Genomic DNA, 23,210 nt, shown 5'->3' with positions numbered 1-23,210 from the left:
CCTTTCACCCCCCCGCCCCGCCGCGCACACACACACCAGCCCCCCACCCTCGCAGGGGCCGGTGGAAGGAGCCCCGCGCTTCCAACTTGCACTCGGCCCGGGCCCGGCCGCCCTGGACAAAGGCGGCCGCGCTTACCGTCTTGCCGTTGTAGTAGTACATGAGGGAGCTGCTGCCCACCCCGGGGACGGGGTACGCGCAGTACATGGCGAGGCTGGCGGCGGGCCGGGCTGAGGTGCACCGCCTCTCCCCAAGACATCCACCCGCCCGCTCCACCGCGCCACGCAGCCCGCGCACATGGAGCGCCTCAAAGGCGACTTATGCAAAGCAGGACTAAACCATCTCCGGCCGGCCGCGGGGGTAGGGCCGGGCGGGGGCCCCCGCCAGCCCCCCAGCCCCCGCCAGGCCCCCGCGGGAGGGTGCGCCGCGCCGGCCCATGCACACACGTGGTTGCCTTCAGCGGGAGGTCAGCGTGCGCGTCCCAAGAAACGGCGAGCTGCAAGGGGACTGCGAATGGATACGTCCTGAGCGAGTTAATCTTATGCTTTTTGTTTTAATTAAATTAGAGCACTTGGGACGGCGGTGGAGACGCCGCTTGATGCGGCTGCAGCCACGCGGCCATATGGCTCTGCCTAAAGTTGTTCCAACTTTGGCGAAGGCCTCCCGAAGGCCCGGGGAGCCGCTGGAGCGAGTCCCGCGGGGCAGCCGGGGCATCCAGGCAGCGACGGCCCGTGGGCAACTGGCGCTCCCCGGCCCCCGCCACGGGCTGCCTCCTGCACGGGGAAGCAAGCCTGTGTGATGATACGGCCCTGACACAAAGGCAACACATCCACAAGATGCTTGGCTTTAAAAAAAAAAATCATGTAAATATTTTCATTTTATGGAATCATCCAAAATCCATCTTTAAGCTAGAGCATACAAAGTGTGATGGTTCTTTGGAAACGTGAGCCCCAACTCCCTTTACATTGTATAATAGGTTTTTGTATGAAAATTGTATGAAAAAAAGCATTTCTGTGCCCGTATGAGAAAGGGAAGAGAAGGGGGAGGACCCCAACAACTTTGGCACATCAAAGATGTGAAGTATAGAACACAGCAAACAGACTTCAACTTCCAGCACAAAAATCCCTCAGTATTTGCACATTATCTATGCCTAGCAAGTCTTTTTGCTTTCTTCACTGATCAGTGGCATTAACTAATATTATCTCTCAGTAAGGTGCACATTTTCTTATTTTCCACATCTGAATGCTGTTGGCTATTCACTGAGCTCCTGATAAGTCAGATACACATTTCAATCCAGGGAAGAAAAAGGTTAAAGCAAAACCACGTTTCTCCACCTCTAACTGTGTCAACTGCCAATGCTGTGAATTCTCCCTGCCTCCCCCTCCCAACAAAAGCAGGAAAATACTTCAGGATAAGAGAAAAAATGCGCAAAGTTCAATTCAGCAATTTACAGGGAAAGTAAGTTGCAGAAATTTGGTTCATTCTCCCAAGCACCGTGTGTGCCAGGGAAATCTTCTGAACTAAAAAGACCCACAAGGGTGACAAACTGAGTCAGATAAAAATCTTAGTGGGTCTTCATATAATGTCCATTATCTCAGGATCTAACTACTGTAGTGTCTAAAAATACAGAATATACACAAACTGACAAAGGAAAAATATTCACACCTCCAGCTTCAAATGCTTTTTCAGTGAACTCTCCCCATCAATTAGGGGACTACTGTGGCAGTGGGGAGTATGCTGGCAAATACATCAGCTGAAGAACACTTGCATTTTTACTGTAAGTCAAACTCCACATCCAGAACTATTTAACTATGCAGTAAAGCTAATGATATCTAAACCAAACTCCTCCAATACAAAAGGCGTAGCAGCAGCAGCTGAAGAAAGAACATCACTATACTTCAGACTATTAAATCACTAGGCCCACAAAGTGACTTGTGGCTTCCTTCTTCCCCTAGGGACCAAAAACACCCATTTCAGTCCCCAGAGAGTCCATAAGAAGCTTTGATTTGCAGCTAACAATACCATTCCTTAAAGCTTCTCACTAATGTTCAGGACTCTACAGATGAGATATGCTAAAAAATCTTCAGATCTTTGCACATGCTGCTTCTTCATAGCACATGAGATTAAAATCACTAATTAGACTAATGTACAATTTAGAAACAAACCTAAACCCTGGAAAAGGTGCTTTCAGCTTGCAGGAGTTGAAGTAGTAAGAGAACCATTTTTTTTCTGAAATAATTCAAGTGCACAAACTTCTAAATCATTACAAATACTTCCAGGGCGACTAGAGTCAGTTCTCTGAGGTAAAGACTATCATCAACGTAGTTGTAATTGCTGCTGTACCTCTATGCACACATGCTCAATTTTCATAATAGTTGTATTCGAGGTGAAAACATGATCAAGCCCTCTCTCAAATAATAACCACTATCCATCCGTATTACAAGCAATTGGAAAAATGTGAAACCATACAACAGAAAAAAACTAACTTTACCATGTGGCATTGGGCGGAGGGGCTTCTCCACATTACAACTGCCCTGTACTTGTACAGAGCAACTGTAACAAAGAATATACAGGTAATATTAACTGGTAATATTTACTAACACAATTAACATTATCAGTACAAGGAAATCATTGACATTGTTCACCATCACATGGGTAAGACAACAGCAACAATATGATCAATAAAACTGAGTAACAGCCCTACCAATACTGTCTGTTTGTAGCCAAACTAGTTTAAAGACTGGTACCTCCATAATGAGTCATAAATTAATTTGCTTCTGAGTTGCTTCCCCACAAATCAAAATAACAATTTAATTTTACTTAAAAGGGAATTAGTTGTCCTACCCTCAGTTACATCGGTGGGAATAAAATCTTAGCGTACAATACTTGACATCTATCACTGTATCTGCTCTACATTTACTGTACAAAAAGACTTTCTCAGAGGATATTTGCTACATTGATTCACCTTATAGGATCAAACCATAATTCCACCAAGCACATCAAACTTTGACCCATGGAAGCTTACTTTCACCAAAACAGATGAGCAATAAACCTAAAATAAGTTTGTTTTGTGTGCAATTTTTATCCCCATTTAAGCCAAGCAACAGCTGTTCTGAAATTTGTTTTCCTAAGAGAATCATGTTACAGTGAAATGAATCATAGCTGGATCAGCAATACTGTACTGGGTACAGTTGTTTACTCCATTTTTCCTTGGTGACAAGTCAAGGGTTAATCGTATGACTCAGCCTGACAAAACAAGTCAGCTGGAGACAGGTCCAATTTTTTAAACTTGATTTCAGACAGACATACTGTCAGCAGAGGAACACTGAACTGACATGCACTTCGTAGCCTGAATTGTTTCCACTCATGACCCTGTACTGTGTGTCAAAAACAATAAACTGCCTGTTTCTAAAGTATGTAAAGGGATTATAAAAGCTGATGCAGAATGAAATACTGACCTAATAAGCCAAGCTACCTGTAGAGTATTTTCAAAGATCGTTTTAACACTAAGATTTTGTGAACAAACTACATGTTCTTCCTGAAAACACATTTTTATGTGAAATACATTTTTGTCCAACTTGTCAGAGCCACAAAGCAAATACACAATAAGCATACTAATGCATAATTTGAATTTATAAAGAATAATTTATCCAGATCACTGAAAATTATACCATATGAAAGATAATTATGTAACTGTCTCCATGGATGAGAGCCATCCTCTGATCAAACGTACTCCACAGCAAGACTGAAGTATCAAAATACTTCAAAAAGGTTATTGCTTTTTATCCCAGTTGTATTATTTTAAATGGGTCTATTCAAACACAAGTAGCAAAAACTTTTACAATTAATTATGGGCAACTAGAAATTAAAGCTCCTTTTTCACCAACAAAACCAACTGTCATGTGCAAACCCAAGTATCACGAGTTTCCTCATGAAGAGTTGACTGCAATCCTGCTGAAAAAATGGTAACAGCCCAAACCTGCTTTTGATGGGGATACCAATTCTATTGTTCTTCCACTGAGTTCCTTAAGGATTAGCTTAACCTGCTATCTTTGGAAATAAGGCAAAGGCAATAGCCCTAAAAGTCTCCTCTTTCTTCCCCACTCTGTCCAAGGCTGGAACTTATTATAAATTTCAACCACATTCGACAGAGGAACAGAAGTTTCACAAATGATTAAGTTCTTAACAGTTCTAAGAACACTGGAACCTGAACAGGAGAGGCCAACCCCAACTGATGCCTTGCTGAAATAAAGGCAACAAATGGGGAATAGAAGATAAAAAGCAAATTCATAGAAAATTAGTCCAATACTGAACAACCTGTTGCTAATTAACCTGTTGTAACTATGCACGGTAACTTTAAGCTGCTTCTCTTGCAACAATTCAGGAAAAAAAACCACTCTAGGCATCTCACAACCCCCAATTTTACTTATTTTAAAACCAAACATGATGGTTAACTATAGCAAGGCCAGAGCTAGGATCACTGATAAAGGATGCACTGAACATCATGCGTAACGTTGCTGTTAGAATGGACAAGATTTCAAGCCTTAAGGCACAAACCTGGCTGTTTTAAAGGGAAAACACATTGCTTATTATACCATCCTCTATTTAATTCATCAGTTAAGTAAATGTTAGTTTATTTAAAAATCCTGGAAGTATAGCCTTTTGTTGTTAATCAACTGGTAAGTATGCTGTTCAGCAGAGACTGGGCAGACTGTGTGGAAGACAGTTTAAAACAACCCAGTGGATCAAATTTGATGGGCAAACACCCCACCCCCCCCAATATCCAAAGGAAGATATTTTATGCTAATTAAGTGTATTCATCAACGCAAAAGCTAAAATAGTTTGGTGGTTTTCCTGTTCAAAAGGTTTGTCTTCAACTTTACATTTAACATTCATGTTACTATAATCAAGGAAGAGGGGACAGTTTGAAGGGATAGACAACAGGCAACAAATACTAATGAAATTGATATGAGCTGCTATCCATTACTTTTACCTAGCAATATTACAAGGTTTTGGGGGGTTAGAGGTGGTTGTTGGGTTCTTCATTGTTGGTTGTTGGGTTCTTCATTGTTGGTTGGGGTTTGGGTTATTTTCGCTTGCAAAAATCTCCAATTAGCTATGACAGATATGGGTAAAAAAAAAAAAACACTTATTAAATTTGAAACTACAGCAAGACAGTGTCTCTTTCAGTAGTTTTCCAAATAACATTGAATTTCAGATGTTTAAGTTTTTATATAAATATTTTACAAGAGTGGACAGAATGAGGAAAAGAGCGCCATATATCACATTCATCAGAATCAAACACAAAATTTATTTGAGGAGGTTTTAAAACTTGTTTCAAAATCTTTGAAACACAACTTTGATAGGATATTGATCAAATGCAGAAACTTTTATTATTTTGCTGAAAATATTATACACTTAATGTTTGAAAGCCTCTATATGAAGGTCTTATCTACCCGTATCTGCATTAAAAAGTAAACAAAAATGTTTGTTATCCTGAGGCAATAAATTATCCCATCAGAGGCCAGATAATCATCATCCCAAGAGGTGCTAAAAACCTACCTAATCTAAAAATGTGTGTAGATCTTAAAAGAATTTTAAAACCTGAAATGAATTAGCAAGGCTGTGTTACTGAAACTTGCAGAAGACTACCTGAACTACAAATCTCTTCACATCAACTCCATATGGCCAAGAAAATTTACCTGAAAAATTAAAAAGTGATTAAGGGGTCCCTCTGCTGGTCCAACCTTAGTATCAGTTAAATTTTATATCATTACTGAAGTACAGTGCATTTTTCACTGTCTCCCCTCACCAAAATCATGCAGCTACACCTGCACTTGTGTGATCTCCCTGTAGGTGGCTCCACAGTCAAAACCTGAACCCAGCCTAATGTATCAATGCACACACACTTTCTGAATTTATTGAATAATTCAGTGCCAGAAAAGCTTTAGAAGGTTGCATGCCAAAATGCAGAGACCTAATTGTGTCGCAGCACCTCCTTCATCTCTCCCCTTCTTCTGTACTCCAGCTTACTGCTTGGAAAAACTGTTTTGCAAATGAAGCCGAGTGAGCTGTCAAAAGCCAAACCAGCAACCCTTCTGTGATCCACAGTCAGGAATCCTCCTACTACTTCCCTACAGAAAGAAAAAAAATTGCTAACAACTAATCCTAGTTATCGGTGCAAACGGTATGGAATCCCATAACTAAATCTCCAAGACTATACAACTTGCTTTCTACGTCTTGACATCACAAGAAACTCTGTGGCACTAAAACAGGAAGTAATTTAATTCAGTTTCTTCACTTCAGTGTGTAAATACACATCTTTATCTGAAATTTCATTTAAAGATTATGCAGTTCTTTAATTGCAGTACCATTATTTTCAAAAAAATCATTTTTGTATGTCCCACTTCTGTCAAACAGCATGGTCACTGGAAAAGCAACCTGCCCAACGTTTGGGCTGAGCAAGCAACTGAAAGGAAACATCTCAATTCAACATCACGTAAAAGTCTAGCAACCCAATGTTGCTCACTACTTTCCCAGCTGACTTCAGGGATTATAAAAGCCTTCCCACCAAAACCATAAGTATTATCAAACAGAAGGTGTTAAGAAATAGTCTTCAAAAAAAGCTTTTATCCATATCTATTGTTATAAAACACTGCACTAATTTATGGTAATGGACACAATCTTTGAGGTAAAGCAGCAGTTGCAGCAATTCCATATAACTTCTCCCTAAATTACAAGAGCTGCAATTCAGTCATGTTATTTTTTTCACATAATAGTTTTAGAACTATGCACAGATTTAACGTTCTTTCATGCAGACCTACAATCTTATTTAAGAGCAGCTAATATGCTCATTTTGATATATTGTGAAAACTTCAAAAATAAAGTGTCTCCAGTAAATTGAAATATGTATACACAGGATTTTCAGAGATCTTTCAATTAAGTATTCTTAATAGTTCACCACAGTCAGATGACAGGATAGTTAAGTTTTGAAAAATTATCTGATTGCAGAAAAAAAAGAAAAAAGCTATTAAGAGAGGGTTACTTAAGTACCTACACCCTAATTCAAGTAAAAACTCGATTTGAACTCTCACAGCAGGACTCTGCAAGATGCTGCTTAGTTGTTTAATGACAGCTAAATGTTCTCAAATAGTGAAGAGTGTGTGGGATGCTATAATCTGAGGTTACTGCTGTTTTCAGCTACATTTCAAATAAAGGCCATGTTGTGAAAAAAAAATACAATAATCTAAGCAGAAAACCAGGTCGTCTTCATAATAAATATGAAGTCTCAAAGAAACACTTTTATTTGGTTTGTAACATAATTTAGGGGGGTTGGATGTTTTATTTATTTGCTTTTTGTTTGTGCTCACAGACTAACATGGCAATTAAAAAGGAGTATAGAGCAAGTCCCTAAAAACTTTATCCCTTGAATCAGGTGACCAAAGAATGAGCATAAAGCAGAAGGGAAGATGGAAGACTGAGTCATGAGGAAGAAATGGCAAGTTATGTGTTGCATTATCCATAACGATTTATTTGCTGAGTTTTGCTATTTAAAATTGCCTTCTAAAACACAGCACAGCATCAGCAGCAAGGGTCAGGCAAGTTACCGCTGTCCTTGAGAGTGCTAGATACTAAAGACAATTGACAGTTCAATGTATCACTTTACACAAGGCAATTCAGAACAGCTCTGAACTAAATGCTGCTTTACATTTTGACACCATTTCTGGCCAGTGGGAACAAATCTTACCAAAAAGTCCCACTAGAAAGTCGGTTAAACACAGCATCACAGTCAGTTAAATACAACACAAAGTATCTACCCAGGATGCTCCAAAGTTTTTATTCAGAGCCACAGACTTAATAGAAGTATTCCAAGGATGTTGTTTTACACCAGGCTACTTTAATACCTTGCTAATATTGAGGATCATTCTCTAAAGAAAGTCCACTCAGCATGGTGAATGTTATATAATTTTTAATACAATGTAAACATTAAAGTCTCAGAAATTGGATTTCAGATAAAACATTCAAGGACCGGATCCTTTCCAGTTCACCATTTCAAATTTTCTACCTCTGCACTTCAGAAGGGGTGGAGGAAGGAGGGAGCACAGAAGGGAGTAACATCTATTATTTTTCTTCTGGTACCATTGGTATCTTTATAAGACATCTCTTGAAACATATTTCTCAAGCTCCGTCTTAAAAGACTAGCGTGACCCAAAAAGAAAAGTGCCTTAAATGTTTGGGAGGTAGTTCTATGCATGCAAACCTAGTTTTCTCTAGCTTTGCTTCATGAAGAATTCTTACAATAAATTAGCACCCATGGACTATATGCATACTATAGAGGGTGATATATGAGGAATCCCTATGATCAAGCTGTAAACTGTGTTAAATGTATTAGAAGTGTAATGAGTTTGAATTTAGAAAAAGATCTCTGGTATTACAAACCATACATTTCATAATCTCTTACATAATAAATAGCAACATAAAGTTTAATATTAACTGATAGTCTGCGGTATTGTGGAAAGTCTAAAATACTCAAAATAGTTATCAGAAATGGCACTACATAGAAAACAATAAGATATTTGTTACACAAATGTGTAACAAAAATCAACAGACATTATGTATTTCAGATTATTTCTCTGGTATTAAACTAATTAAATGGCAAATGAATGATAGATATTCACACTATTTTTCTTAGAAGTATGACCTCATGATAGCTACTGATTATGGTACTACTAATAAATATTAGTTAGAAGTATTTTCTGACTACACATGTAAATGTATGTTTCTAACAGTCCATCCATAATTAGATGGCAATCTCCCTGTGCATTTCCAAGTGAGTCTTACTTTTTTTTCTTTCTCTCTCTGCAGGACTGAACAGCTCTTTGAAAACCCTGACACTCTGCTCTTCGTAGCTCAGCCTCACCAATTACAACTGGTTTTGAGTCACGCAATGTTATTAGTTTCTTGACTTAGTTAAGGTAACTCCTACAATGAGAAATTCTCAGAAATACAATAGTTTTGAGTCTCTGAGGATCATGTAACTCACTGAACAGTACTCCCCTCCCCAATATAAACAGCATATCAATCTTTCTGTTCACTCAAGCCTGGCTTGAGCTAACAGTGAGAAAAAATAAAACACCTATTTTTTTTTTAGTTTCTATCCTCCCCTCAAGGCTTTAAATTTAGTAGTTGTAGTTTAACATAAATGCTTGCATGTCAACATTCAAAATGTTTTGGGCGATGACTCACCACTTTGCAACTTACATCAGGAAAACTTAAAAGTGCATTTGCGTGGTGCATTTAAATTTTACAGTAAAAGGACAAGTTCAGATTGAGTTGCATTCCAGAAAATAACTGAACAATTCATCAGCACTTCTCTAACTATTTTTACTTTAGGCCCTGATAAGAACACATGAAGAAAGATAAACCTCAAAGCAAGTCATTTCAGAAAGTACCATACAAATCCAAGAAAAAAAGAAACAAGCTAGAGGAATACTTAAAAAAGGGAAATCATTATTTCTTAAAAGATTGTTATTAAATTACTGTTATCTAGGAAATTAAATTACTGTTGTATCTGTTGACATGGTAGCCCTACACTAACAAAAACATTGCAGAAAATCTTGAAACTGAAAAAATAAAAATACATATTTTTATTATAAAATTAAATATCTGTCTTGTGACTTTACATATTACAATTTAACTTCTCTGCACTACATATTAGCTAAATCAATATTTATCTTTCCCACAATACATTCTAAATTCTTATCAAGGTATATTTAAAATAAAGACAACACAGAATTTATCTAGACAATTTAATTTTCCTATGATGTTCAGTGAATTTTAGTTTTGGATCATCTTCCAAATACATAATACCTCACATGACTTTTTTTTTGGCAATATGTCATTTTACATCAAGGCTCTATTCAGCACTGAAAGCAATGAAATACAAAGAAACAGTACTTAAAAATTGCAGCATCGCAATCATTGATTATTCACAGTAACTGCACTTTATTGCGCAGATTGGTACAACGTTAATACAAATAAAATTTATCAGGATTTGGTTGTCTCCACTGTTCTCACAGAAGAAGAATTAAATGAAAACCATTTGAAAAATACTGCTTCTTAAATTTAAAGCCTGGTAAGAGAAATGAGAGAAATTTTTCATTTGCTAAAATGTTCTCTTTACCTGGCTGACACTACTAAATATTAAACATGTAACTTAAGTTCTATTACTCATCTAGAATTACAGTAATAAATTACATGAAAATTGCACTGCTAAGTGTTTTAGCTTCTCTGACATTTTAAATATATTTTTGTTAATCTAGCAGAAATCATCTGCTAGACTGTAAAGCCACCCTACATAACATGCAACTGTTAAAATGTAAATTGCCAAACTATTTTTAGCTGCTGCTGAAGGGGGGTGGGGTGGCAGGGGTTGGGGGTGGGGGGAGAAGGAAGAATATTCCTGGCCTCGGGAATAATGATTTGAGGCACTGTGTTCATTTTGTTTATCAAGCAGCTATTCAGCCTCTAGTGGGGCCCAAGTGCTTATGCAAGCAAAAGCTTTTAAGAGTGCCTGCAGCTGCAGTCCTGGCTTCCAGGTAGGCTGCAGGTTCAGAGCACAGCTGCCCCAGGCTATCCACACTATCAGCTCCATCTGGAAGTACGGATAAAATAGGATTTCAGACCCCGGTTTCTGTACATATCACTGTGTGCAGGGGGAGGGAGAAGGGAAAGAGAAGGAGGAGAGAAGTGGGGAGATGCAAGGACTATAAGACACTATCCATACTTCAGACTCAATACAAAATACGATCAGACCCATTTTGCTCCCACTATATTACTGTTGCCTGTGCAGTGTGTTCTATTCAGCCTATCCAGCTTTGAGTTATGACTCATCCAAGTGCACCTGCGCCCATGTGTTAAGTACTGACAAATAAAAGCCCAACATCCATTTACACAACAAAGAGATGTACCCCGCAAGGCAGTCGAGCTTCCCCCTCCTCTCCTGTTTGTTCTGAGCAGGGGAAAAAAATAATTCTGTCCTTCACTTCAGTGGGGATTTTTCACTTCACGTGGATTTTTAAATGCAGATTCATTTATAAACAATTTTCTTCCTTTTAAGAATAAAGCATATTTAATACCAACAAAACACGCCTATAACATTAGATTATCACAGCCATTAATGATTTTTCCACCAAAACCCTTCCAACCTTTTCCATCAAAGCCCTTTATTCTCGAAGGATAAATTTTCAAGCAAAGAGGGATCAACAAACTAGTTGTTTGAAAGCTTTCCTGATGCTAGGCTGAAGTTAGGAAAGGCTTAATGAAGGCTTTAAAAATCCACCAGGGCTTCACAGTGAACATCTGACTTGGTGATTTATGCATATTAATAACCTCAGTCCTACTGAGGCAAGCTGAGCTGTACGTGTCCTCCGAATCTTAATGTCTTCAGCTCCACTGGGATTATTACAAATGTAAATTTCTAAGATTCTCAGCTATTAATCTCTGTCTGTCCTCCTGTTCAGCAACATAATGACTAATTAAACATCAAAAGACCTGTACAGGAGATCATCTTTGACAGCTCCTGGCCCAGCTCTCTTCCCAAGAGAGGAATTCAAATGACAGGGACAAGTGGGTAGGAGCACATGAGCAAGCTACAAATCACAACTATGAAATCTAAAAATTCCGCATTAAATGTGTATTTATTCCTCCAGAACCACTCCCAATTACCTAGCCTCGCTGTTCCTGTCCAGTGGATAGCCTTCCTAATGCTAAAGTTAATTAATTTGCATGTATGTCAGGTAAAGAGAGTGCAATTTGAGCCTGATTTGTTTACTACAAGTAAAAAATGTAGTACTTACAGAAGAAGGCAAACCAGGGGGCACCTTTCTTACTTTCTTTGTCTGTAGAGGATCTGTACACAGAAAAACAACGTTTCATCAAGTATCTACATTATAGATGAAAAAGAATAAACAGCTATGCTGTACAGTTTTTTCTTTCCATGATGGATTTATTTTCCAATTTCAAGCACTTTTTTATTCTATGCCAATGAAATTTGTCTTTCACATCAATACAAGAATGTGCTTAAGTGTGTAACATACCAATGTTGTTCTCTAATAAAGCTTTGCTAAACAATCACTTTCAATTCTTTCCATAAGGAAAAACAGTTATTCCTAAGAACACTAACACTGAAGGGTATGCTGATGCCCTTATATGCTTTCTAAGAAACAAAGTAAGATTTTTAAATCTATAAGGAGGAAAATGGGACTGATTAGTGAAAGAAACACTTTCCCTTTCTGCACTTGGGAGTAAAGATAGGGCTATGACAAAGGCAATTATGACATGTTAAAGTATGATTTGTACTCTAAACTACTTACATGATGTAAATTTCTATAGCTGTTAGACTACAAGAAGGTTGTAAATAAACAGCAAACCTAATGACCTTATTACTTTTCTTAAGTAATAAAGGCAATACAACTCGAATTTGCATGTAGTAGTAAAGTTGGAAGTATGATACCTGCTTCCTTCTACCAATAATTATTGTAACATCAAAAAAGGTCCCAACAATTTCACTACCTAAATCAAGAATCTGAACTAGTTTAGTCAGCTGCTAATAAAATTAATCTGAATAGTATGCATGCATGCAATTAGAATTTAACTGATGTTCTGAAGACGAGTATCTGGCAAGATTACAAGTTCTACAGTTGACCAACTGAGCCTTCAATTAAAATACAAAATTCCTATTTTCATTCAGAACAGTTAATCACAGTTTTATATGATATGACAAAGTAAATTTGAAATAAGGTGAGAATACCTGCTGGATATCTTTACTCTGATCATTTCCCATAGGGCATGTTAAAAAACAAAGTAAAAAAAAAAAAATATCTGGAAAAGAACTTACACTGCACTCAAAGTGTCACCTGGAAGGGAACACTGGTTGGTTTCAATGAACTTTAGCAGCAAATTTAAAGAGACTTGTTAAAATCCTGGTCAGGCAACTCCTTCTTGGGGATAAAATGGCCATAATTCAATTTAGCTTAAAATTGCCAGCCGTTTTATAACATTTAACTAGTCCATTTAAAAGAAAAAATGAATACTTTAGGCATACTTTTCCAAGCCATTGGAAACAAGACTCAAGATAAAAGGACACTTCATTTTCCTAGCATTTCTGGAAAAACATTTCTATAAATTTGGAACTACCACCTGCCATGTCCCGGGTTATAGTTCCTCAGATTCAGCCATGACAGAAAGAGGAATATCATGCTGTTAACAGTTTGAACAGGTTTATACCCCTTGAACTTCTCTTTCAAAGAGAAAAATAATCAGGGGTAGTCCTCTGAAAACAAAACACTTAGCTTCTTTAACTTAATAATATCTGGAACTTACCAAACTCTACATAGTTTGCACAAGAAACTAACTTAATCACATATTCAAATATATAATAGAAGTCAGACAATCTCATTTAGGACTCTCTCTCAGTGACTGCTTCATACCATAACCTTTCCAGCTACATCAGTATCACTCTCTGTCCAGCACCCAAAGTCATGCTCTAATGGCCCCCTGTTACCCAAAAACCACAGCAGGTTACTATTATAGTAGTTTCTCACTAAAACAGATTCAATGGGGGCTAAACCCGTAAAAATTAATAAATAAACCACAACTCTCTTCTATGAAAGATCAAACACCATTCCAAGCAGCAAACAATGTCACTGAACTTTCCTCAGGCTGTTCCCTCTTCTGAAGCAGATCTGAAGAACTACTGCGTTTAATTCTCATGTTCTGAGGAATATGAATACTTAGAAAAATATTTGTAAAGAAAGACAACCTCAGATTAAACGGTGGTTGCTTTGACAATGGGTAAAAAATTTATACAAAAATGGCATTTTAAAATACATATATAAACAAACACACACACATACAACACAGGTAAATTTCCCAAGTAATATTTTTATAATTAAAGATTTAGAAAACAGTTTCAAGCATGCTCAGCACTATTTCAATGCCCCGGCAGTTTGCAGTTCTAGAGAATACTACAGTTACTTCAAGGAATAATTTGAATTTGATGAACTCTGATTTTGGGTGAAGTACGGTTTAAGCTATATGGTTTCAACAAACTAGGTTTTATTATGAAATAGAAGTGCTATACACAATGAGGGGCATAAAAAACCCGAACATGTAACTAAAATAATCCTAATGACATAACATGCTAATACTGCAATATGGTAGCTTTTAATCTAGAATATCAGGTTACAGTCTCTTTTTTTATACCAAAATGATTTTTTAAAAACTTGTACACCCAATTATTTGCAATAGTCTTGTAGCATAAGTGATAGAACAGCTGGCTCATTCTTGATTCCTTAATTCATCAGAAAGTCTTTAGAGCGATAAAATATTACCACTATGACCAAGTAGGAAAATTCCATTTATCTCTAAGTATCTCCAAAATAAAATATTAATACTGTCATAGCATTATAACAATTTTCAAATAAGTTCCTGCTGCGTATTTTGTAAGGTACATGGATTTTAAGATAATCTACTAGTCTCCAAGTGCTAAGAACTTTAAAGGCATGTTGAACCAATTACAATGAACTATATATTGCCCTGAATAAAGTTACTTTTAGCATATAAAAGGATAATTGTTTCCCCTTTGTGTCTTTCCCCTGCTAAGTAATGGTAATGACCTCAAGGTCAGGCATTTCTAGGGGTTAATGATAGCATGGGTTACGGGCACTCAGCTGGTCATCAGCTCCTATCCATCTGTCATTATTGCTTTTGCAATTAAGGGTTTTATTGGAGTTTCTTGTTTGTTTTACAAGCAATACTGACCAGCATTGAATCCAAACTAGCGTCTCAAAGAAAATTTTAATAATCCAGTTTATCTCTTATGTAGCAGTTCGCTGTAATTTGAATTGCTTAGTACAGAGCAATCTCCAGTGTATAAAATGGACTGTCAAAGAAAATAATGAAGTCTGCAGAAATGTATCATGAACAGAAGTTTAAAAACTGCTTATATTACTCACCAAGAGCTGGTGAGTCATGAAGTGGTCTTCGGCGCTGATTTGTGCCAGAAAATGGGTAGTAGGGTGTTCCAGGTTTTCCTGAGGATGACAGCTGTCCTGGACTTCCAAGCCCCATATCTGACCGAAGCAGACTAGACTGCAAAACAGACAGTGAAAAGTAAAATTAAGCTCTATAGTAACTCAGCTGTTAATATACCACTCTAACAAACTATTAGCCACACACACTGCTCTTGGCATTTATAGGAATTTACTGGGCTTTCAGTGAAAGTCTTAGAGTTCAAAAAAATGTTGACTTTTTATAATTAGCATTAACAGAATATACTATAGCATAATTCACAAAGGCAGAGCAAAGTCTGGCTGTGAGCCTCCAAAAACATTACCATTTCAGTTTAAAACATCTGAAAGACTCAATTCATACTTGAATTCTAAACAAAAATCATAACACTGTTTAGTTTGTAATGTAACACTGCTTATATTACACAATATGAACATAATTGATAAAAACTGCTAAGAGTTTATAGTGTGACATTAGATTTTAGCACATACTTAGAAATCAAGGCTTATATCACGTTCATAAAAACATTGAATAATTGTCAAAAAAACCACAGACAAAAAAGAACAATTAGATTAATGCACAGAACGTAAAAATGCCATTTTAAAAAATTCAAACCAACAATGTAGTTGAACCCTACCCTTTTTGTTCTCTTTTCATACAGTAAACACAAGAACATTCTAAACACTTAACAACTGCATTATATATTGTTCAGCCTCACGTTATTTAGATTCCTCTGTGAAACTGAAATGAATATTGGTGATTTATGAGAATGTAGTTTTTCCGTGGTTGATACTATGTTTAGCCTTGTTTTAGTCTGAAAAATCCCCAGACTTGGAATGAAATCCACAGAACTGTGTGTACAGAAAACAATGCTACCAAGTAGTAAAAATGCATTCACTTCCGCTTCACTCCTGGCTGTTGCATACAGCTTTCCTCATACAGAAGCATCCATTCTGTGTTACATGTAGCTAAAGACATTTTGCTTCCAATATTTGCAAAACCAGACAGTGCTTTAATTTTAAGGTCATCGTGGAATTAGCAGCATCCAGAAACAAGTGATTTGATTTCTTCATACTTGGTCATTATGTAGTGCACTCTTCCCATTATAAAGACGGTAAAGCACAGCTGTCGGACAGCAGGACAACAGTTAACATTTTGCTTACATTCAAACTGTGCTAACGTTTCAATTGTCAGATGATGCTAAGACAGAAACTGATGACTGGATTAACTTTTATACCAAAACGAACTTGAGGTGCCACCTCGTTAAAGTTTCTCCTTCAGCCCCAAGCCAACCTTCCTCCTCCCCTCAAACTGCTCTCAACAAAGTCCATGCACACCCACAGGTTCCAGAGATTGTAAAAAAAGCAAGCACACTTGCAGACTGGATCATGGCAAGAACTGCCATGTTGCCTTCTAGGGCTACAGCAGCCCACCAGAATATGTGCAGAGGCCATGGCTCCTGGCTCTCCTCACCCTTCCTCCTAAAGCCTTGCCATGGTTTAAACCACAGCTGGCCACACAGCTGCCCGCTCATTCCCCCACAGTGGGAAAGCAGAGAGAATCAGAAGGATAAAAGTGAGAAAAGTTGTAGGTTGAGATTACAGAATCACAGGTTGGAAGGGAGCTCAGGGATCATCTAGTCCAGCCTTTCTAGGAAGAGCACAGTCTAGACAAGATGGCCCAGCACCCTGTCCAAATGATAAAGACAGTTTAATAGGTAAAGCAAAAGCAGTGCACACAAGCAAAGCAAAACAAAGAATTCATTCACTGCTTCTCGTGGGCAGGCAGGTATTCAGCCATCTCCAGGAAAGCAGTGCTCCATCATGTGTAACAGTTACTTGGGAAGACAAACGCCATCACTCCGAACATCCTGCCCTTTCCTTCCTTTCCTCTTCCCCCAGCTTTATATGCTAAGCATGACATCACATGGTGTGGGACATCCCTTTGGTCTGTTAGGGTCAGCTGTCCTGCCTGTGTCCCCTCCAAACTCCTTGTGCACCCCCAGCCTGCTCTCTGGTGCGGCGGGATGAAGAACTGAAAAGGCCTTGACTCTGTGCAAGCACTGCGCAGCAGTAACTAAAACATTTTTGTATTACACCAGCACTGTTTCCAGCACAAATCCAAAACTCAGCCCCATACAGGCTACTAGGAAGAAAATTAACTCTACCCCAGCCAAAACCAGCAAAGGCCTGAAATCTCTTATTCATAAATAAATGTATTTTTTTGGATTACATTATATCATTCTAGCTGGGTCTTTTGCCGTGATGACTTGTGAAAGGTGAGGCTAACTCACATGGCTCTCAGTAAGATACTAAATCCCTTCTAACTTGCAATGCCCTGGGATTAGCAGAAAATCCAGAGTTCATATAAAATTACAGACTATATACATAAAAAACAACCACCTCAAGTGCGTTTTTCCAGATAAATGGTATTGCATCATATCACTACTGAAATTTCTTTTACTTTTTTGGTGACTAATTTGAGCATGAAAATCTTATATTTTAATTGAAGAGAGTAGGATGTGAGAAAGTTACCCTGTTACAAACTGAAGGAGGGTCCAGAAATGTTAACTTTTTCCTACAAATCTATCAGCTTGAAGAACAAAGTTAATAATGATTGAAAATGTTAAGGCATAAAATTTGCCCTCAGATAAATGTCTTTATTCTTATTCTTACAATTGTTAATGTAAAATATTCAAATGAGATACCCTTTAAACAGATCTTTAAACAAAGTACACAGAAAATACATGGGGGTTCAAGATTTGCTAATTTTGCTTTTGACAAACAGTTAGGAGTTTGTTATTTTGCCGAAAACATTATGATTATGAGAATATCTGGCTTACATAGTAGAAGTCTGAATTTAGTAAAGGTGCTATTGTAACCATCTATTAGAGTTTTAGTGGTGAACACTGTGCAGGAAACCTGGGCAACATTTTGTGAAAAGCAGTTTCTCCAAACCAACACTGTCCACAGGAAGAAATGAAACCAGTTCTGCACTTAGCCCAGGACTTGACTTCAGCCCAAAAATACCCAGGACTGAAGGAAAACTACTTCACATAGCCCATGGGGAAGGGAAGGAAGTATTGTGATAGGTGTCATTTGAAGTAGCTGAAGCAAGGTCCCACTCACCAAATCCCAGAACCACTGAGGCTGGCAGTGACCTGTGGAAGTCATCTAGGCCAGCCCCTGCTCACTCAGAGCAGCTGTCAAACACAATTAAGAACTAGTCCCATTCACACCGAAGACAACCCTCCCCACTCCCCCCCAGCATCCCCTTCTGATCATTGGCAGTGATTTTGGAAACACAGTGGGATCCATACAGATGGCTCTAAAAAAAGGGGTGGGAGGGTTCTTAGTTCCTCTGTTCCTTTATTCACTTGGGGGGGGCGCTCAAAGAGGGAGGGTAGGGAAAAGGACAACGTGACAAAAAAACTAAGCAAACAAACCAACCACCACCCCAGTAAAGACTCTGAAATTCACTTCTACCAAGCCATTCCAAAAGGCATGTGTCTGTATCTTTTCCAGACTTAAATTCCAACCTTTACCTCATGACATTTGCCACCCTTGCTTTTGTCCTAAGCATTCCAGTTCTTGACATTTTCACTGGACCCTGAATTTCAAAGTAGCATGGCTACTACAACAACAGGAGGTATATAAGTGATATCATATATAGCCTGTAAATCTCAAGCTATGCAACACACTCTAATGAAGTTTCCTGATCTATATTGTGTTTGGATAAGAATCTTACTGGGGGGTGGGGCTGGAAGAAAAGACCCCAAAACATACAACCCTCTTCTACCATTCCCACAATCAAATGAAGCATCTGTTTAAAATCTGATAATTGTTACTCAGTCTTCCAAAATGAAAGTAGATGTCATTAGTTCAGCTTATTGATTTTTTCTGCCTCTCTGAACCAATTGAGAAGCAATATTGATTAGGACTGATCCTTTCCTAAGGGCATCTGATAAAGAAAGGAATACAAAAATACCACTGAGGATAGCAAAAAAGCTTTGCATTATCAGCACCAAGCTTCTCCTGACTAAGTGCCAGAGGTCCCTGCACAGAGGTGGACCGCTTACATATGCAGTTTGCAGCATTCTCCGCAAAAACATTCACACTTACTCTGAACCTCATCTGCCAAGCATGAATCCCATTACTAAAGAATAATCAATGACTGGTGATTCTCCTGAACACTGCCGAGTCCTGTCTGCATTGCCATTATAAACAAGCAGGCATCACCCTTAATAATTTGCCTCTTTGGATTTTATAAGGCATATTCCAGCTTCAAAATAAACAAGAATTTATTTAAAGCAATATTTTACCTAAGGAATGTAGGTTCAATAACCAACCTAAAAAAAAAAAATAAGGAAAACAAAAAGGCTTTTATCACAATCAACTAAGAACACAGCAACCCTGATTCCAAAGGGAACAGAGAAAGAGAGGTAAACATGACAGCTTTACTTTTCAAATTTCACAGAATCACAGAATCACCGGTTGGAAGGGACCTCAGGGATCATCTAGTCCAACCTTTCTAGGAAGAGCACAGGCTAGACAAGATGGCCCAGCACCGTGTCCAGATGACTCTTGAAGGTGTCCAACGTGGCCGAGTCAACCACTTCCCTGCGGAGATTATTCCAATGGTTGACTGTCCTCACTGTGAAAAAGTTTCCTCTGGTGTCCAATCGGAATCTCCCCAAGAGCAACTTGTGTCCATTCCCCCTTGTCCTCTCCATGGGACTCCTTGTAAAAAGGGAGTCTCCATCTTCTTTGTAGCTACCCCTTAAGTACTGGTACATGGTGATGAGATCCCCTCTAAGCCTCCTTTTCTCAAGGCTGAACAAACCCAGTTCTCCCAGCCTATCCTCACATGGCAGGCTGCCCAGTCCTCTGATCATCTTGGCCCTTCTCTGGACCTCTTCCAGCCTGTCCACATCCTTTTTTGTATAGCAGGGACCAGAACTGTACATAGTACTCCAGGTGCGGCCTGACAAGCGCTGAGTAGAGTGGGATAATGACTTCTTTATCTCTGCTGGCGATGCCCTTTTTGATGCAACCCAGCATCCTGTTGGCCTTCTTGGCCGCAGCAGCACACACTTTGCTCATGTTGAGCTTCCTGTCCACCAGGACCCCCAGGTCCCTTTCCACAGAGCTGCTCTCCAGCCAGGTGGATCCCAGTCTGTGCTGCACTCCCAGATTATGTTTTCCCAGGTGCAAGACCTTATACTTGTCCTTGTTGAACTTCATAAGGTTCTTGTTAGCCCACTCTTCTAGCCTATCCAGATCTCCCTGCAAAATTGATCCCTTTCAGCAAAACTAAGAAACAGTTTTGACAGCCTCATGAGAAATGGCATGGCCTGACCCCAAAAATAAAGGCTTTTACAGGGGCCACTATCTAGAGAAATGCTTTAAGGGGGTCCTTTTCCTAAAAAGTATCCTCATAAAAATGAAATGCAGGGGAGTCATCTATTCAAACATTGCAAGGGTGAGGTAGGGGAAAAAGAATCATATCTACATATGCAGGCGTGTGTATTTATGCACCTTTGTCACAGAAAACAAGTACCTTTGTATTGCAGCTGCTCTTATGTGTGCACAAAGTTAGCTTCCATTCAGGATAACAAGCTAATCATCCATATACTTGTATCAAAATGGTATGTCTGAGATTAAAAAAAGCTCCTTACTCAACATATTTTAAAATGGTTTTAAAATTGATTCTTTCAAAGAATTTGAGTATAAAAGTAAGAAAGAATTTGACTACTTTGGAAGTTTTCTTTTACCCAGCTCAACTCTATGAATCTTTAGAATCCTGAAGATACATGATTTGATGCCAAAATACTGCTCTGCCTTCAATGAACTTCCAGCAGGATTCTAGTATGCTGGTAAACACTTCTTTGATTGTCTTACTTTGATATAAAAAAAGAAATGTGGAAAAGTAAAGGCCTACAGATGTCCTTATGTAATACTCCTTGTAGCTCTCAAACATTTAGGCTATATGTAGATAGGAAAGCCAAGCTATCCTGCGAAACACACATTTTTAAGAAACACACTCCATAAACTACACTATGGTATACAAGGTTTTACCTTTTCAAAAATGTATTTCCTACAGGCAGTTAGCCTCGTGCTTCTTGGTCTAAATCTTATTCATGTTCATTTTTTAAATGCAAATGTATTAGCAAACACTTTAAGAACTCTGATTTTCCTAATGCAGCCATAGCTGAACTATGGTATAGTTCCATCCAAAAATACAACTGTGTGCCTTTACATTATTATTTTCTATCAAAAGAATAATATGGTTGAGAATAAAAGTATTAGCCCATTATACGCAACTGATTATGACAGGGCCACAGTGCTGGCATAGTAAGGCAGGCTGCTTTGGCAGTGAAATGAGAGCTGCAACTAACCAACTGCAAACTCACCTCTTGAACACCACCACCACTACTAAACTAGTCAACCAGATTTTCTTTTTCCTAGTTTTTTTGCATTAGCTTCCTTTTCAAAACATAGTTTATGCTTTGAGTCCCAGTAGCCAGACTGTCCCTATTTAAGGCAGGAAAACTGTCTAACAACAACAACAAACCACCACAAAAAAACCCCAACAACAACAAAATAACGAAAAACCAACACCAGCCCAAAGCAAACCAACCAAAACCAACAAACCAGTACTTAACTGTTTAGTTAAAAATTGGGAGCTTAGATACATTACTTTGTAAAACTAAAAGCCAGTTTAAAATAACATAACAAAATGGAGAAGTCAAACTCTACTAAACTTGCAAATTCCCCTAACTTGTATATGTTGTTACTGTGATTCATTCCGAAGGAAAACCTAGGACAATATTAAGACATTAACAAATAATTGCTCTGAGATACACTTGTACAGTACAGAGATTTGAGCTGCAAAAAGACCACTCACCTGAGTTCCACATCATGTAGTTTAAGCCAGAAATATAACCTAGATATAAAGTGTTGAATATCACTTTATTCAAGTCTCCAATCTTTGGAAACTGTAATGAATACGCACTCCAAAATAGGAGCTGAATTTGGAAAAACACTGACATACAAAGTAAATTCATTTTAAATTTAAATTCTAGAGATATGTTTGCAATTATCAGCATGTTGTTAAAGAATCTCATCCTGAGAATATAATCAAATAGTAATGTGAAATAGTGTTACCATTTTGAGAACAAAGGGACCCTGAATGAGTAATCAATAGCAACTGGCAGAAACCAAGGCATTAATTATGATCCCCTCTAGAGTTTTGTCTTAAACAAGGTTTCATTAAATATATTGTGCTAACCTGTACATCTTCGAGCCATTACCAATAGATTTGATCAGATACATTTTTGGTCTGTTTCAGGAGGAAGAACATATCAGAATTAAAAAACCAAAACAACATCTAAAGTGTTATATGATAACTTGAGCATTTTTTCTTGATCAGTTTAAAGGAAATCAGGGGTTGCTAATAAAACATCTCAGGAGAGGATCCTCTAACAACATGCTGATAATTGCAAACATATTCCTCATTTAAAAAAAATACTCAGATCTTATAATCTCAATGTCTCTTGAAAATTTAATTATCATCTCCTATACCTAAAGTATCATGCAGGTTTGAGAAGATAATGACAGTCATCCATCAACTGCATCCTGCCAGTGTAATCAGGCTAATAGAGCTCACTAGAGTAAAAAACAGCTACCTAGGGTACTAAATACTGAAGTGATACAACATCATAACAAAACAACAGACATTTAGTTTTACTGTCTTCCCAATAAACGTTAACACTGAAAAATATCTAGGTATCAAAATATTCTCTTTTTACACCAAAGCTTTTCTGGATCACCATGAGCTGCTTATTCAAGGTGTATAACTAAGCAGAATCTGCTACTACAGGTAATTCTGTTTGTGTAAATATTCTGAGACTGAGCATAGGGACAGAGGAAGGAGAATGAAGACTTTTATTCAGAATTCCAGATAAGGTTTTTTTTTTAGCAGTGGGAGGAGTAAAGATTAAACACAAAGGGAAGGAAACGTTTTGTATTCCTTCTGCATCTAAATGGATTTAAAGCACCCGATTAATACAAATATTTTGAACGGTATTTCGAATTAATCCCTTCCTTCACTTTTGCAATAGTGGTTTCCCTGCACTGAT

At 38.1% G+C, this 23,210-nt stretch overlaps 1 protein-coding gene across 11 annotated transcripts in view; it reads right to left on the bottom strand.

Annotated features, from left to right (window-relative positions):
- TCF12 (transcription factor 12) overlaps positions 1-23,210 on the bottom strand; it is a 218,303-nt gene that overhangs the window by 40,646 nt on the left and 154,447 nt on the right. For 8 of the 11 annotated variants that reach the window (XM_064456502.1, XM_064456499.1, XM_064456495.1 and 5 more), the window contains 2 exons: positions 15,016-15,151; positions 11,857-11,909 (listed from right to left, as the gene is read on the bottom strand). In XM_064456502.1, the coding sequence (XP_064312572.1) occupies positions 11,857-11,909; positions 15,016-15,151 (189 nt within the window). Of the gene's footprint in view, positions 1-136; positions 317-11,856; positions 11,910-15,015; positions 15,152-23,210 lie in introns of those variants that run through there. The other 3 variants (XM_064456503.1, XM_064456505.1, XM_064456504.1) reach the window with 2 other exon arrangements.

The sequence above is a fragment of the Phalacrocorax carbo genome, chromosome 7 (assembly GCF_963921805.1).
Source record: "Phalacrocorax carbo chromosome 7, bPhaCar2.1, whole genome shotgun sequence".
NCBI lineage: Eukaryota > Metazoa > Chordata > Aves > Suliformes > Phalacrocoracidae > Phalacrocorax > Phalacrocorax carbo.
The sequence above is the reverse complement of the archived record's forward strand: the minus strand, read 5'-3'. Positions and strand labels throughout refer to the sequence as shown.